The sequence below is a fragment of the Ahaetulla prasina genome, chromosome 3 (assembly GCF_028640845.1).
Source record: "Ahaetulla prasina isolate Xishuangbanna chromosome 3, ASM2864084v1, whole genome shotgun sequence".
Classification (NCBI taxonomy): Eukaryota; Metazoa; Chordata; class Lepidosauria; order Squamata; family Colubridae; genus Ahaetulla; species Ahaetulla prasina.
Genome location: NC_080541.1, coordinates 9,645,604 through 9,662,432, shown reverse-complemented (window position 1 = coordinate 9,662,432; position 16,829 = coordinate 9,645,604). Strand labels below are relative to the sequence as shown.

The following is a 16,829-nucleotide window of genomic DNA, read 5'->3' as shown; positions in this document are numbered from 1 at the left end:
TCTAATTATACAATGGTTCAAACTCCTTTCCTCTAGTTGCAATCAGAGGGGGCTTCACATACTCTAGCAACTGGTTCGCCCAGCTCCGGAAATGTGAGTGTGCATCAAACAATGCAGCAATTTGCTTGCACACACCATCCACACATGCGTGCAGCGTCAAAACACAGCGATATAGGACGGGATTGCGCCTGCCTGCAGGTTGCCACTTGCTTGCACACACCATCCACACATGCGTGCAGCGTCAAAATACAGCGATATAGGACGGGATTGCGCCTACCCGCAGGTCGCCACTACCGGTTCACCCGAAATGGTACGAACCGGCTGAAACCGCCTCTGGTTGCAATGTTAGACCTGCATTCCTTTGGCTTCACATCCTTGATTTTTCCTTATTCCTTGTTGTTTGGATTACAACCCTCAGCCTGGATATTGTAGACTTCTTTGGCTTTAGACTATCAGACACTCTTTTCTTGGCTGTGTTTAAACCACCGCTAGAAACTACAAGAAGAAGTACCTTCCCCGTAGAGCTTTCTCTGTCTAATTTACAACTGATAGCTCTAGCATTATCTGCTAAGGCTCAGCTAATAAAACTGTCTGAGGAGTACTAATTGCTACCCTGCTTACTTCTGCTCAGCTAGTACAGGACAATATTTGACATGCACAACATCAGATAGAGGAGATAAAAGAGCGTACAGGTAACTTGCTTTACTTTTTTTGTTGTTTACATTTATACCCCGCCCTTCTCCGAAGACTCAGGGCGGCTTACAGTGTATAAGGCAATAGTCTCATTCTATTTGTATATTTTTACAAAGTCAACTTATTGCCCCCCCAACAATCTGGGTCCTCATTTTACCTACCTTATAAAGGATGGAAGGCTGAGTCAACCTTGGGCCGGGCTTGAACCTGCAATTGCAGGCTTCTGTGTTCTTAATAACAGGCTATTACCAGCCTGAGCTATCCGGCCCTTAATGCATAATAAGGTTTGCATATTATTCAAGCAGTATCTTTAGCAAGCCAAAATGATGACCCATAGATGGTAATTTCATCAGGCAAATGCCACCGTTACGTACTAGCATCACAGTGTTTGATGCCAAGTATAAAATATAGCATTTGATGACATTATACAGGTAGTCCTTGAGAGTGGTGGGGTGGCCTAGAGGTGGCGCTCTTGCCTCACAATCAGGAGGCTGTGAGTTCGATCCTAGATAAAGGAAGATATTTCTCTCTCTGGGCACAATGAGAATTTATCTGCTGAACAAAACTCCTCATTGGAAACAGGAAAGGCATCTGGCCAGTAAACACTCAGCTCCATTTAATGAGCATTCATAATTATGGAAACACTGAAAAAACTGACTCCTCACACTTATGCCCACCCCAGTGTCACCTGGTCAAAATTTGAACACTTGACAGCTATTGTGTATTTACAATAATTGTGCAGCATCTCCGAATCATGTGATCACCATCTGTAACCTTCCTGGCGATGTTCCAATAGCAAAGTCAATAGTAGAAGTCATATTTGCTTAATGATATCATGATTTGTTTAAGGACCATGGTGATTTGCTTAATAACCGTGACAAAAAGATCATTAAATCAGGCACAACCCTTTTAGTGACTTAGTGAGGATAGTTTCAAATGTCATAAGTCAAGGACTACCTGTAATTCTCTTAATGTTTAGCCCTCATCCTTTCCCTCCTGCAAATAACTATTACACTTTAGCTGTGGATTCATCTTTTCACCTTTTCTCCTTTTTGTCCATCAATTCCTGGCTGACCAGCAGCTCCTGGTATACCCTGTAAAGAAAATAATATGCACCAAATCAAATTTTGCTACTGAACAGGTCGATCGGAAATGATATGAGCTTAATTCAGGCATGTGAAAAATTAGATCGATTATTTGCAACAATAAACACGAAGATACAGTTTGGTCTAATGGTTAAGGCACCAGGCTAGAAAGCAAAACACCGTGAGTTCTAGTTCCACCTTAGGCCTGAAATCCAGCTGGGTGACTTTGGACCAATCAGCAAGAGATTGTAATTTGTAACCCTGCCTTAGCTCTGAAAGCAAGCTGGGTGACTCGGGGCCATTCACTAGATCTCAGCACAGCTCACTTTACAGGGTTGTTGTGATGAAGATAGGAGGAGGAAGGTGTGTTGGATAAATTGACTACCTTGAATTATTTGTAAAATAATAATAATAAAGGTAGGATACAAATAAGTAAATGAACAAATAAACAAACTAATGGAAATTATTTCTAATCCTCCCTTTAATTACTTCCCATGAATATTATGTCGCGGTATTTTTATTAAAATGTTCCACATTTATTCCTTTACGACATTTGTACATCATTTCCCATTAAAAAAATATATCTCCCAACTGTTTATCATAAATATTTGCATGCTACATTGTGCAGCAAATGCTCTACTTTTTCATCCTCGCAGCTGCATGTTGAAGTAAAATATAGCTTTGTGTCTTGCACGTTTACAACGGGCTCCAATCCTTTTTCAAAGAACGTGACCCAAGTCCCATCGCTCTTTCGAAGAGGAGAGAAAAAGGATAAGAAAACAGCAAGGATCATTTTTGAGCACAATGTTCCTTTCCTTTTCTTGGGAAGATGACTTGTTCCCACAAAATGGCGCCGCATAGAAACAGCCAAAGAAATACTTCAGGGCCTCTTAGGAAATCTGCTCCTTGCAGCTACTTTACAGGGTGGGAGGTTGATTTCACATGCTTGAATCATAAGAACTGTTTAAACCAGAGGTCTCCAACCTTGGCAACTTTAAGACTTGTGGACTTCAAGTCCCAGAATTCCTCAGCCAACTTTGATGGCTGAGGAATTCTGGGACACGAAGTCCACAAGTCTTAAAGTAACCAAGGTTGGAGACCTCTGGTTTAAACAGACTGCAAGAAAGTGGTTGGACTCCTTTTCCTTGGATGAGTTAATAATCTATCTATCTATCTATCTATCTATCTATCTATCTATCTATCTATCTATCTATCTATCTATCTATCTATCTATTTTATATAGCGCCTATTCGCCTATGGCGACTCAAGGCGGCTTACAGAATAACAGATTAACAGAGTTGGAAGGGACCTTGTAGGTCATCTAGTCCAACCCCACACCCAAGCAGGAGACCTTGCACCATTTCTGAAAAATGGCAGCCCAATCTCTTTTAGAAAGTCTCAAGTGATGAAGCTCCCTCAACTTCCGAAGGAAACTTCTGTTCCATGGGTTGATGGTCCTCACTGTCAGAAAATTCCTCCTTATTTCTAGGTTGAATCTCTCCTTGATCAGTTTCCATCCATTATTCCTTGTCTGGCCTTCAGGTGCTTTGGAAAACAGCTTGACCTCTTCCTCTCTGTGGCAGCCCCTCAAATATCGGAAAATTGATATCATGTCTCCCCTGGTCCTTCTCTTCACTAGACTAGCCATGCCCAGTTCATGTAACTGTTCTTAATATGTTTTAGTCTCCAGTCCCCTAATCATCCTGGTTGCTCTTCTCTGCACTTTTTCTAGTGTCTCAACATATTTTTTACAGTGTGGTGACCAAAACTGGATGCAGTATTCTAGGTATGGTCTTACTAAAGCTTTATAGAGTGCTATGAGTACCTCCTTTGATCTTGATTGTATCTCTCTGAAGCAAAAAAACTACATAGTACCCATCATAGATGCTTTCATTGGCATTTCAGCACTGAGTTGGGGACCGGATTCAATGGCCTTAGTGACCCTTTCAAATCCTAACTTTTTATGATTCTGTAAATTCTAATAAATCTAGTAAAGTTTTTCCAAATGTTTAGCCAATTCCATCAAAGTCTATGGATAAACCCCAGCTTGTCGCAGCATTTTCAAATGCAATGCAGGTAGTTCTCAACTTACAACCTCAGTTTTGCCTGTAGTTTTGGAATCATCAGGGCCTCTGGTGGCTCAACAGGCTAATGCAGCCTGTTATTAACAGCAACTGCTTGCAATATTGCAGGTTCAAGTCCCACCAGGCCCAAGGTTGACTCAGCCTTCCATCCTTTATAAGGTAGGTAAAATGAGAACCCAGATTGTTGGGGGGCAATAAGTTGACTTTGTATATAGTATACAAAATGGATGAAGACTATTGCCTGACATAGTGTAAGCCGCTCTGAGTCTTTGGAGAAGGGCGGGATATAAATGCAAATAAAATAAATAAATAAAATAAATAAAATAAATTAGACTCATACTGGAATCATTATGGAATCATTGCCGTCATATGTCATGTCACCATGTGACTGGACTTGATTGTATGGTAGTTTTATGACAGTTACTAAATGAGTCATGTGATCATTAAGCATATCACACATGATTGTGTAGTCCAAATCTAGTTTATCCAGTGGGAGCTTTTTTGCTGGAAAATAGCAAAATAGTTGCAAAACACAATCACGTGACTGCAAGATGCTGCAACCCATCATAAATGTGGCCTGGTTGCCAAGCAGCCAAAATACCTCTCACATGACTGTAGGGGATGTGTGGCAGTTATAACTTTGAGGATGGGACATAAATAATCTTTTTTTCAGTCCATCATAAGTGACCAGTTGTAATTTGAGAACTATCTGTACTTTCAATGCATGGCACCCTTGTTTCTATATTTAGTAATAAGATGGGATTCCATATTGGGCAAGACATATACAAAAACAGGAGAAGATCAAAGGCAGACACAGAAGAAAATTGAAAGACAATGTTAGGCACACTACCATAGCATCAAATAACAGTGGCTGAGGCTTCTAGAAGACCAAGAATCAGAACTTTGTATCTCCCTCAATATCTGAAGTGGTAAAAGAGAAAGGAGGAGGAGGAAGAGGAAGAGGAGGAGGAAAAAGAAGGAGGAGGAGGAGGAAGGAGGAGGAATAAGAAGGAGGAGGAAGAGGAACAAGAAGAAGGAGGAAGAGGAGGAGGAAGAGGAACAAGGAGGAGGATAAGGAGAGGAGGAGGAGGAGGAGGAGGAAGGAGGAGGAAAAGAAGGAGGAGGAAGAGGAACAAGAAGAAGGAGGAAGAGGAGGAGGAAGAGGAACAAGGAGGAGGAGGAGGAGGAAGGAGGAGGAGGAGGAGGAGGAGGAGGAGGAGGAGGAGGAGGAGGAAGGAAGAAGGAGGAGGAATAAGAAGGTGGAGGAAGAGGAACAAGAAGGAGGAGGAAGAGGAGGAGGAAGAGGAACAAGAAGGAGGAGGAGGAGGAAGAGAAAGAGGAAGAGGAAGAAGGAGGAGGAGGAGGAGGAGGAGGAGGAGGAGGAGGAGGAGGAGGAGGAGGAGGAGGAGGAGGAGGAGGAAGCAACAGGTTTCAAGGAGGAAATAATGCAGGTTGTAGGTGCAGTTGATGGAGGTAAAATTCTATCCCCTTCAAAGGTGATGAACTTGTGCCACCAGAACAATCAGTCTGCATTTAGCTAGTGACCAAATTCAGAACTACTCTTCTGTCAGGTAAGAAGCTATTTCCTTGTCACTGTATACACACCACATTCCCAGGCAAACCACGTGGGCCAGATGGTCCTTCAGGTCCAGGGGTACCCTGTTAAAATAAATCATAGCCACAGGTTTAAAAAATATATTGATGCTCATACCCAACATTTATTCCCAATATCAACATTGCAATGACACTGGTTCAGATATGGAAAGGCTCTTAAATATCCAAGTGTTCGTTAAACCTTGATCTACCTAGAAAAAAAAAACATTCTTAAGGCAGTTACTTACAATTTCTCCTGGAGGTCCAGGTTGACCTACTTCCCCTTCTTCTCCTTTCAGACCCTAAAGAAAAGAAACAAGGGTTCAGTCCAGTAGATAGAAGAATCAAAGATGCAGAAGCTCAGGCAGTCCATAAAGCAAGTTGACTCCATGCCAAGATAGCTGTGGAAGGAGATTTAATGGTTGAAGGAAAATAGTGCTGCTCCTTGGTTTCATTCACTAAAAGATAATAACACCTGAGCATCAAGCTGAGATACTTAGGTCTTCATCATCCGATTTTAAAGGATACTATTTGTTCAAAAGGAACAGAAGCAAAAGGAAAGGAGAAGTGTTAAGGGCATCTATTCTTGCTCAGCAATCCACTTAAAAGAACTTGGAGACGTGATAACAATAAGATGAATAGCAAAGGAAAGTTATAATGTTGTTGGTCGCAACAACCTGGCCAACAATCTGGCCAACCAAGGAGAAGACACAGATGATACTTTCAAACACGAATGGCAGATCTTTTAAAAAAAAATGATTATAATGGAAAAGCAAGAAAGCAAGAAAGTTTTTCACATGGTCAACAATAGCTGTTCCTAGAATCTTAAATTCAGTCAGAATGAGTGACAAATTACAACCTTTGCTTATTCTATATTCAAATACACATAGTTAAAGTCAATACATACATACATACATATATACATGCATACATACATATATATTCCTATTGAAAATTAAAAAAAACACTGAAAAATTGATTTGACGATTAGAATTATTTGCGATTATGAAAACAACATAGACAAATGTAATCTTATGTGTTTGATGTATTTTTTACTTCTATCTATAAACAATGGATGTTTGTTTTTATATTATTTTGAAAATCAGTATAATCTTATATATATATAGATGTATGTATGTATGTATGTATATATATAGATGTATGTATGTATGTATATATATATATATAGATGTATGTATGTATGTATATATATATATGTATATATATATATATATATATATATATATATATATATATATATATATATATATATATATATATATACATACATATACATACATATATATATATATATACATATATACATATATTTGTTTTCTGAGGTTTTCTCCCGTAAAATTGGAAGTGTCTTGGCGTGACGAAGTCTCATTTGTCATCTTCAGGCTTCAGCTTCGTGCTTCTGGGAGCAATGTGTGACTGCAGCTGTTTAGAAACGAAGATGACGAATGAGACTTCATCGAAACATTGCCAAGACACTTCCAATTTTACGCTGGAGAAAACCCGAATAACTAAAGACCTATATATATATATATATATATATATATACATATATATATATATATATATATACATATACATATACATACATATACAGTATATATATATATATATATATATATATATATATATATATATATATATATCTCCCTACTGAATCAGTTCCATTCCTAAGCTCATTCCATATTGTCTAACTATTGTGATTTCACTCCACAGATGGGAATAGAGAGAGAGATGGATGGATATTAACTTGTAAACCTCTTAAAGATCAATTCCAGTTGTTTTATCATCTGACTTTAAAGGAGACCAGTGAAGTGAGCATATCCTCTTGAAGCACTGGGACGGCCATCTCCTCACATGGTCTAAGTGTGCAAATCCATACAGAAAAGACAGCTCAGTTGGGATTGCCAGTTCAGGCAGAACAAGTTGATTTTAGGTTAGCTATATCAACGTCGCAAGCAGTGGTCCAATGAATAGTTTGTATCTATGATATATCATATATATCAATATATGAGCTAGTTTAGTGGTTTCATTTTAGCTTAACGTACCTGCTGCCCAGCTGGTCCGATCGGACCCTGTTCTCCTGGAACACCTCGTTCTCCCTATAGAAAGGAAGAGGCAGAAAAAGAAATACACATAAATGATCTCAGTTTTATATATATATATTTCCACTGTAGTGAATCTGAGTATCTTGATCTAAGAAAGAGACATTCTTTCTGTTATAAACAAGAATAAAAATTCCCTCAACACTGTCAAACTATTTACTAAGTCTGCACTACTATTAATGTTCTCATCGTTCCCATCACTCATTTCCTTCCACTTATGACGGTATGATTAAAACTTTGTTGCTTGTATCTTTACAATTTATATTGATATTGTTTCCTGATTGCTTATTTGTACCCTATGACTCTCATTAAGTGTTATACCTTAGAATTTTTGATGACCGTATCTTTTCTTTTATGTACACTGAGAGCATATGCACCAAGACAAATTCCTTTTGTGTCCAATCACACTTGGCCAATAAAAAATTCTATTCTATTCTATTCTATTCTATTCTATTCTATTCTATTCTATTCTATTCTATTCTATTCTATTCTATTCGCACCAGAAAAAGTTCATTATTAAGAGCCAAGAGTATTTGATCCTGGATAGATCAAAGATAATGATTGGGGTGATCTGTGATAGATAAGAAATGAGACAGACACAGACTTCAACAGATAATTAGAAGTGCAGAAAAAACAATGGCTACCAACCTGCCTTCCATTGAGGACCTGAATACTGCACGAGTCAAAAAGAGGGCTGTGAAAATATCTACAGACCCTTCGCATCCTGGACATCAATTGTTTCAACTTCTACCCTCAAAACAGCGCTATAGGACATCGCATACTAGAACAACTAGACAAAAGGACAGTTTCCCCCCCGCATGCCATCAAACAACAAGCAACACTGTCAAGCTAGTTACTAAATCTGCACTACTATTAATCTTCTCATCGTTCCCATCACCAATATCTTTCCACTTATTACTGTATGACTGTAACTTTGTTGCTGGTAATCCTTATGATTTATACTGATATTGATTGTTCCTGATTGCTTATTTGTACCCTTTGCTTATCATTAAGTGTTGTATCATTAAGTGTTAATATGACCATCATTTGTGTTGTAAATGTTGTACCTTGATGAACATATCTTTTCTTTTATGTACACTGAGAGCATAAGCACCAAGACAAATTCCTTGTGTGTCCAATCACACCTGGCCAATAAAAAATTCTATTCTATTCTATTCTATTCTATTCTATTCTATTCTATATCTGAGGGACTTGCCTCTCCCCAGTGATATCAGCTTGCCCCATTAGATCTGGCAAAGAAGGCACGCGGTGACTACCATCAGCTACAGATCTATATTTAGTGATTCCAGGCCTTTCTGCCATGGTGCATTCCTTATGGAACATTCTTCCCTGCAAAATTAAATTAGCTCCATCCCTTTTGATATTCTGGAAATCCCTCAAGACCTGGTTATATGATCACACCATGAGTTCAACGGGAGATATGCTCAGACAGTTCCATTGCTAAATATTCATTCGCATCCTCCCTTTGACTAGGGTTGGTCTATTTGTTTGGATAATGTTTATTTTCATCTGGATTTTATGTTTTTTGTATTTATTATTCAGTTCTTATATGACACTCAGAGTCATGTTTTGTGAGATGGGCAGCTATGTAAATAAATAAAATTCCAGTTCATAGTAAAGGTAAAGGTTCCCCTCGCGCATACATGCTAGTCATTCCCAACTCTAGGGGGCGGTGCTCATCTCCGTTTCAAGGCCAAAGAGCCAGCGCTGTCCGAAGACGTCTCCGTGGTCATGTGGCCGGCATGACTAAATACCAAAGGCGCATGGAACACTGTTACCTTCCCACCAAGGTGGTCCCTATTTTTCTATTTGCATTTTTTACGTGCTTTCGAACTGCTAGGTTGGCAGAAGCTGGGACAAGTAATGGGAGCTCACCCCGTTACACAGCACTAGGGATTCAAACCACTGAACTGCCGACCTTTCAATCGACAAGCTCAGCGTCTTACCCGCTGAGCCACCGCGTCCCCTCCAGTTCATAACATAAGACAAATACGGCCTTAGTAATAACAATTCACTTTGTTTATATTCCTAAAGTTGTCCATTTTAGTTGATTAATGTAAATGATTATTTTTCAGAAACAATATTTGGAAAGAGTAGATATGATACATCTATCTACTTACGTACTACAGATGTATTATCCATGGTATATGATACGTAAATAATGCATAAGTAGATACTGTACATAAATAGTTAAATCAGATCTCTTATCTGGTTATCTTCTACCATCTACCTCTATAATTTTTTTAAAAATCATCATGCAACCTATATTTTAACTTTCTACTCATTTGAAATGGTTTATCTGAAAAGAAAGAACATAATAATCTGCTTACGGGTTCACCTCTTTCTCCACGATCACCTTTTTCACCTTTGGGCCCTTGTTCTCCCTTGAGCAAGAAAAGAAAAGAATTGTATGTTGGTTTAGATAATGAGTGATAGAACTGGTAAACACGACAACCTCCATGACAACACAGTCATACAGCTCCTATCTGTGACGAGATAGACATTCATTAGCAAGTCCATTCCAATTGCAAAATTGATTCTTCTGCTCCAAAGGTGACACTCATATTAATTAAATGGCCACAGGCAACTTTGCAGAGACATGGTCTGATTCCATATTTTGTGAGAGTGGTTAAAAATAAAGTCTCCCTAGAGTCAAGTTTGACTTGTAGCAGCTTCATGGACTATGATGGAATATGCAACTGAAGGAGAAGAAGAGGCAAGGGAACATCAGCAAGTGGGATTGCAATTTCCCATGATGGAGACAGCACATTCCGGAGAGCTCCAAGACAAGAGACTGCATAGTCCTAAACTGGATAGGGTGAGGAGGAAAAGGTTCAGGATAGCCATACCTTCAAAACTTCCAGGATTTACCATATTTTTCGGAGTATAAGACACACTTTTTTCCCCTCTTAAAAGGGGCTGAAAATTTGGCTGTGTCTTATACTCCGAATGTAACCCCCCGCATTGCCCAAAATGGCTACCCGGAACAGCTGCTGTCTTCTCTTACCCCTTCCGCGCTTTGCCTGCTTTAGTCACTGGAGCTCCCTCCGAGGATCAGCTGTGCTTTTGAAGCTGTTTTTCAGTTCCAACGCAAGCAAAGTGATCTTCTGTGCTTTGCCTGCTTTTCTAATTGCTGCTTCCTCCAGCGATCAACTGTGCTTTAGAAGCTGTTTTTTTAGCCCCAACCAGCCCCAACCTCAAAACCACCAAGCGAAATAATGTACTGAAGCTGATCTGGCTAAGGACTAGACAGATGAATACCTGGTAGGCAGAATTTTTTTCCCTATTTTCCTCCCCAAAAACTAAGGTGCGTCTTATACTCCATTGTGTCTTATACTCTGAAAAATACGGTATTTGTTAAATTAGAAGGTTATAGTTTTAGTCTGGCAAGATTCTGTCTAACAGTTGTAAATGAAGAACTGGACTTCAGTAGATCTCATTGTATCATCTCTAGTACTTGGGCCTGACCTGGACCATTTCCTATAATTTTCTTAGCAACACTATAGAAAGGGCATGACATCATTTTTCAGGGTGCAGCTGATGAAGTTCTATTAAGTACACAAATTAAGCATCATTAAGTTCTGGACAACTTTCACCTCTAACTCGTTAATCCCCCAAAAGTCCATGAATATTGTGCAATTTTTTTCCAGTGGAAAAATACTACAAAACACAAATTCTACAGAGGAAAAAAAAATACTGTAGCAGAAATCTACCCCTCAGAAAGAGGGTGGATGAACAGGGAACACTTATTCTACTGTTTTAAAGGGTTTTGCTAAATCTAAAATATCTAAGTAAAGTATAAAATTCGGGTGAATAGTTAGTAAAAAATACTTTTAAAAGGTAAAAAAAAAAAGGCTCCGGCGATCACAGCTGTGGTGCGCGATCATCAGAGCCTTTTTTTTTTACCTTTTAAAAGCATTTTTTACAACCTATTCCTACCATTCAGGCAAGAAAAGCGAGCGAGGCGGAAAGAAGTGACAAGCAGGCAAGCGGGCAAGTGAGCAAGAGGGCAACCAGGTGATTGGGTGGGCATGGGCCAGGCAGGCAGGGATTTTTGCTACCGGTTCTCAGTACCACCCACCACCATCGCTACTGGATCCGGTCCGAACCGGGAGCATTACACCCCTGCAGCATCCTCATGGTCACGTGATCTACACTTGGATGTTTGACAACTGGTTCATATTTATGATGATTGCAATATCCCGGGGGGTCACGCGATACCATTTTGCGACCTTCTGAGAAGCAAAGTCAAGGGGGAAGCCAGATTCACTTAACAACCGGGTCACTAATTTAACAACTGCTGTGATTCACTTAACAATTGTGGCAAGAAAGGTCATAAAATGGGGCAAAGCTCACTTCACAAATGTCTCACTTAGCAACAGAAATTTTGGGCTCCAATGTGCTTATAAGTTGAGGACTACCTGTAACATGACTGCATCAATTCAATTAATTTTCAATTTATTGCGGTCATAAACCAATACAGATAGCAAGCAAGATAAACTTTAAGACAGATTTAAAATATATATTTTTATGACGAACATCTGCTGTCCTCTACTGGTCTAGAGGAACATGACAGGGAAATGTGAGCTATCTAAATTAAGGCAAACTATCTGAACTGTCTTTAATTTGCTAATAGGTTTTCTGATTGCTCACTTGGGAAAATATGAACAACACTTTCACAAGCTTACAATCCCTTCTTTAGCTGTAATGTTACCTAAAGTGCAATATTTTGTAATAATTAGATTAAGGAAAAGGATGGTACTAAGTAAGGATAAAAGGAAGCTCTGATTGTTGCACAAACTAAGACAGGAAGTTAATCCTGGGAATATTATTGGCCTAATATTCCCTGCCTTCAATTGTTGTTCTTTGCTTGTTTTGAAATATTTTAAGACATATTGGAAAGAAGATTAGAAAAAGCGTGGATATTCCACCTGTTAATATAAAGAGTGATTAAGAAATAACTGGATTTGCTAACCCAAACAAAAAAATACTTTTGTATATCGTACAGAACGATGATGATGTATCAACAGAATTAATTTTTTTTTGGTAGGTCAACTTGCTTTCAACAAATGACCTAAAATTACAGTGAGAAAATGTCACTCAGACTTTGGATTTCAGTTCAGATCTATCATGGGCAATATGAAATCTTGCTGATGGAGCTAAAGTAGACGTGGAACCTGGAGATTTTAATCTGATGTTCAAGTTAGGTGGACATCCATACCATCTCTGGCCATTCCAGAGGTTCATTTTATCCAACTGAAGGTCTGCTGTTGTAAGATCCCAGATTCCTATGAATTCTTGGCTTCCGTGGATATTTGTAGGATCTTCCTTCCCATTTTATATAGGAACTGTATGAGTCTCATCAGCTTCTGTTCTTTATGTATATCTTTTTGAAAAGTACATGCATATGAAATTCCATTGCTAAATGTTTAATACAGTTTGGCTGTGTAAGCATGTTTAATAGAAGCATAATCATAGAATGTCAAAGAATTAAAAATTACTTACAGGAATACTAGGCCTTGGTGTAAATAGGGTAGTCTAGAATGGAAACAATGGAAATAAGAGATTTCAGCACCAACGTTATAAAATAATAACAGCAACAACATAATGTTCATTGCATTGTGGTGACAAACACATGGCAATGCTCCTTTTTTATTATTACTTCAAAATAGTTCAAATATATAACATATCTCAAAGGCAATGGAAACTCATCATAGAAATTCACTGAGTGTGGGTCTCCAAATGCATTGAATTTCAATGCTCCGTATTACTTACTATTGATGGGAAACAAGAATTGTGGCTCAGCATCTCCCGGGAGAGCTACACATTGTGCAATTATGCTTCACAAAAGCTTGCAACACAAAGTCAACATTTTGTAAGAGTACATGTTGTTGTTTTTTAAAGACCTTGAGGCCACACAAAATGAATAATGCAGTTGGCTGACTGAAGCACATCTTCACTTTGAAGAACAGAAGAAACTTTGATTTTCAGAAACATTGGTTCACTTCTTCCCCCTCCATGTCCTCATTCCATTTATAATCCTCACAGTTTTTCTTAAGGGAAAGACACTTGTACTTGTAGTGATTTCATGGATGGTGGTGGAATGAGTTCAAGTCATACTGAACACACAGAGAGACATGGTCTATAGCAGTGGTGGGTTTCAATTTTTTTTACTACCGGTTCTGGGGGTGTGGCATGGTGGGCATGACCTGGTGGGCGAGGCAGGGGAAGGATACTGTAAAATCTCCATTCCCTCTCCACTCCAAGGTAAGGATACTGCAAAATCTCCATTCCCACCCCACTCTAGGAAAAGGATACTGTAAAATCCCCATTTCCTCCTGATCAGCTGGGACTCAGGAGGCAGAGAATAGATGGGGGTGGGGCCAGTCAGAATTTCTCTGAACTACTCAAAATTTCTGCTACCGGTTTTCTGGTCAGAACCTGCTGAAACCTATCTCTGGTCTATAGTCTATAGTGGTGGGATTATCCCACCAGCAAATAATGGGATCTAATCCTGCTTAGTTTATTGAAAGCAACTGAGATTAACTAGACATCCTTACAGCTTTTTAAATGCAGTTCTACTTACTTTTCCAGGTTGACCTGGAAGGCCAGGAGCACCAATTTCACCCTGGGAAGGAAAAAGGGAGAGAGAAAGGTAGGGAATAGAGAGGTAGGGAGGTAGAGAGAAAGGGAGGGAGGGAGGAAGGAAGGGAGGGAGGAAGGAAGGAAGGATTAAAAAAAGAAATGAAGACCCAGTTTCATATCTGAATTTAATAAATCTAAATTAAGGTATACAAATTCATCTTCCAATAAGGAGACAATCTGCTATAAATCTAAGAAATACTCATCACATCTTTATGTTGCTACATTCCATCCTACCTTCATTAAATTGACGGTATGCAATTAAAATAGACATGATAAAAGAAATACGTTTTTTGATCACGATTTCTCCTTGAATAGGAAGTTTTAATTAGACCAGCGCTGGGCAAAAATAAGATGCCTTTCTTCCTATATCATGACCTTCACCCTAAATCTTATTCCTTTTAACCTCCCTAAAAGTGACACTGATCAAGTTGTATCAGCACTCAAGAGTGTTGGTTTAGAGATCAGATGAAAAAGAATGTGGAACTGAATTTGGGGATTAGGGAAGGAAGAAATGATCCACTAAAAGGGGGGGGACTTAAAGAGAAGACTACTCATCCTGAGAAAGAGCAAAGTGTGATAAAGAAGCCCAAAATAATCCCATTTTAATTCTGTGCAGTATATGTTTGGACAGTATATGTTTGGACCGACTTTAAACCTACTTTAGTTAGCTTTCAAGATTATTTTATTGTACCTTAAAGCAGTTCTTCCAACTCATCCCCTTTCTTGGCCTGGCTGATATCAGCCTAGGTCACTGATGGCTAACTTTTTCTGGACTGAGTGCCCAAAGCACCCAAAATTCCAAAATGCAATGCTTGTGCACCCCCATGCATGTGCCCTCATGAGCATGCACACACACCCCCACATGAGCCCCCCACATGAATGCGTGGGATCCCTGCACGCGCCCCGGCCCCGGCACGGCAGAGACCCAAAGACCAACTGGCCAGTGGGAGGTGTGCATGCATGTGCAACGGGGCTGAACTGGGGTGACGGCTCACATTCCCACAGAGAGGGCGCTGCTGTTGTGACCCAGGCCCAAGTAGGTAGTAATAAACTTAGTCCATGGAAAAACAAACTTGATTCGAACATCTGGGAATTACTTCATTCCCAGCATTATTCAACTCAAAGTAAAACAAATGCCTCCCAACACAAATTCCTCAGTTATCTCCCAAACCTTAGTCCAATTAGGCAAACTGCCAAAGGCCCTTCCTGGCAAATGTCCAGAAGCCACAAAAACAAAGATGTACACAAAGCAGAAGACGGAGTAGAAGACACAGCTACAACATTGTTTTCCGGCAAAGCTGAAACGCCATTGCTGGTCTATTTTAAGCCTTATGGGAGGAGCCAATCATCTCTTGGTCCTACTCCCGAGTTGTCCTCTCTGCTTGAACTACTTTTGCCTTTTTGCAGCTCTTCTCATGCGTGCATTAGGAACAGGCTCTTCCTGTTCCTCTGTCTCACTACTATCAGGCTCTGGAGGCTCTGGAGTCCGCACCTCACTTCCCGATGGCCCTGGCCTCACCTCAGCCTCATCGCTGTCCGACTCAATTGTCAGCTCCGTAGGCTGCTGAAGGACCACAACAGCTACTTGCCACCTCTGGCACATGTGCCATAAGTTTGACATCGCAGGCCTAGGTCATGATTTTAGTTTTAGATGGCTCCAAGACAGCTTTCAAGAGGTAGTCTATGAGTACTAGCCAGTGGTAGGATTCAAGTAATTTAACAACCGGTTCTCTGCCCTAATAATTTCTTCCAACAACCACTTTGCCAAACTGCTCAGTAAGTTAACAACCGGTTCTCCCAAAGTGGTGCGAACTGGTTGAATCCCACCACTGGTACAAGCACTCACTTTATTGTAAGGTTACATTAACAGAATCTTGCAAGTGTGAAAGCACATCGCTCTCCCCCAACACTACCTTTGCTTTCTAGGGAACTAGGGAGGGTCCCTTCTAGGATTCCTTTTGCTAGCTGAGAAGTCTCTTATCTCTCTATTGCCCCGGTGGCAGTTCTTCCTCCTCTTGTCTCCCATGGACAGACCATAACAGTAACTCAAGAAAGCCTCTAGGGGGGACTCCAAAAGGCGGAAGTCGCAACTGCACAATGGGAGTCTTGCTTGCATTTTATACATGTCTACCCTCTTAAATTTTGACCCCGTGTCTTGTGGGCACCATTCTCACATTCAAAGCTCTGTTTTTCCAAGATCATCTCTGGGCACAGATCAGAAGGAACATTCCCAAGTTCTGAAGGCAGGCAAGCACTGACTGAAGCCACAATAAGCCTTTTGCTAGGAGTAGGAGTAGTAGCAGTAGCAGTAGAAAAAGAGATATGTCTCCTTTGTCTAGACCACTCAATCTTTCTTCTGTTTCTCCTATGCTCTGATTGTTGTTATTATTTCCACTTCAAGGATGTACGATCTCCAGAGAGCAATATACTTGACTCAGCTGGATACTTGACCATTTTGCTATAGTTGATTGACACCTTCCATGCTCTGTTGGGTAGCCTCCTTTTCTCTGATTTTTCCTGCTTCAGAATTAAGATGTAGCTGAAATAATCAGGGATCTCTTTTCAGAAGGAAATACATTTCATTT

The 16,829-nt window shown here is 39.8% G+C and overlaps 1 protein-coding gene across 1 annotated transcript in view; it reads right to left on the bottom strand.

Moving 5' to 3' along the window:
- Positions 1-16,829, bottom strand: part of COL22A1 (collagen type XXII alpha 1 chain) — a 316,045-nt gene that overhangs the window by 86,593 nt on the left and 212,623 nt on the right. Inside the window, exons 32-38 of the mRNA XM_058177405.1 lie at positions 14,186-14,227; positions 13,105-13,137; positions 9,930-9,983; positions 7,522-7,575; positions 5,704-5,757; positions 5,468-5,521; positions 1,734-1,787 (exon numbers count right to left, since the gene is read on the bottom strand). Coding sequence (XP_058033388.1) covers positions 1,734-1,787; positions 5,468-5,521; positions 5,704-5,757; positions 7,522-7,575; positions 9,930-9,983; positions 13,105-13,137; positions 14,186-14,227 — 345 coding nt within the window. The remainder of the gene's footprint in view (positions 1-1,733; positions 1,788-5,467; positions 5,522-5,703; positions 5,758-7,521; positions 7,576-9,929; positions 9,984-13,104; positions 13,138-14,185; positions 14,228-16,829) is intronic.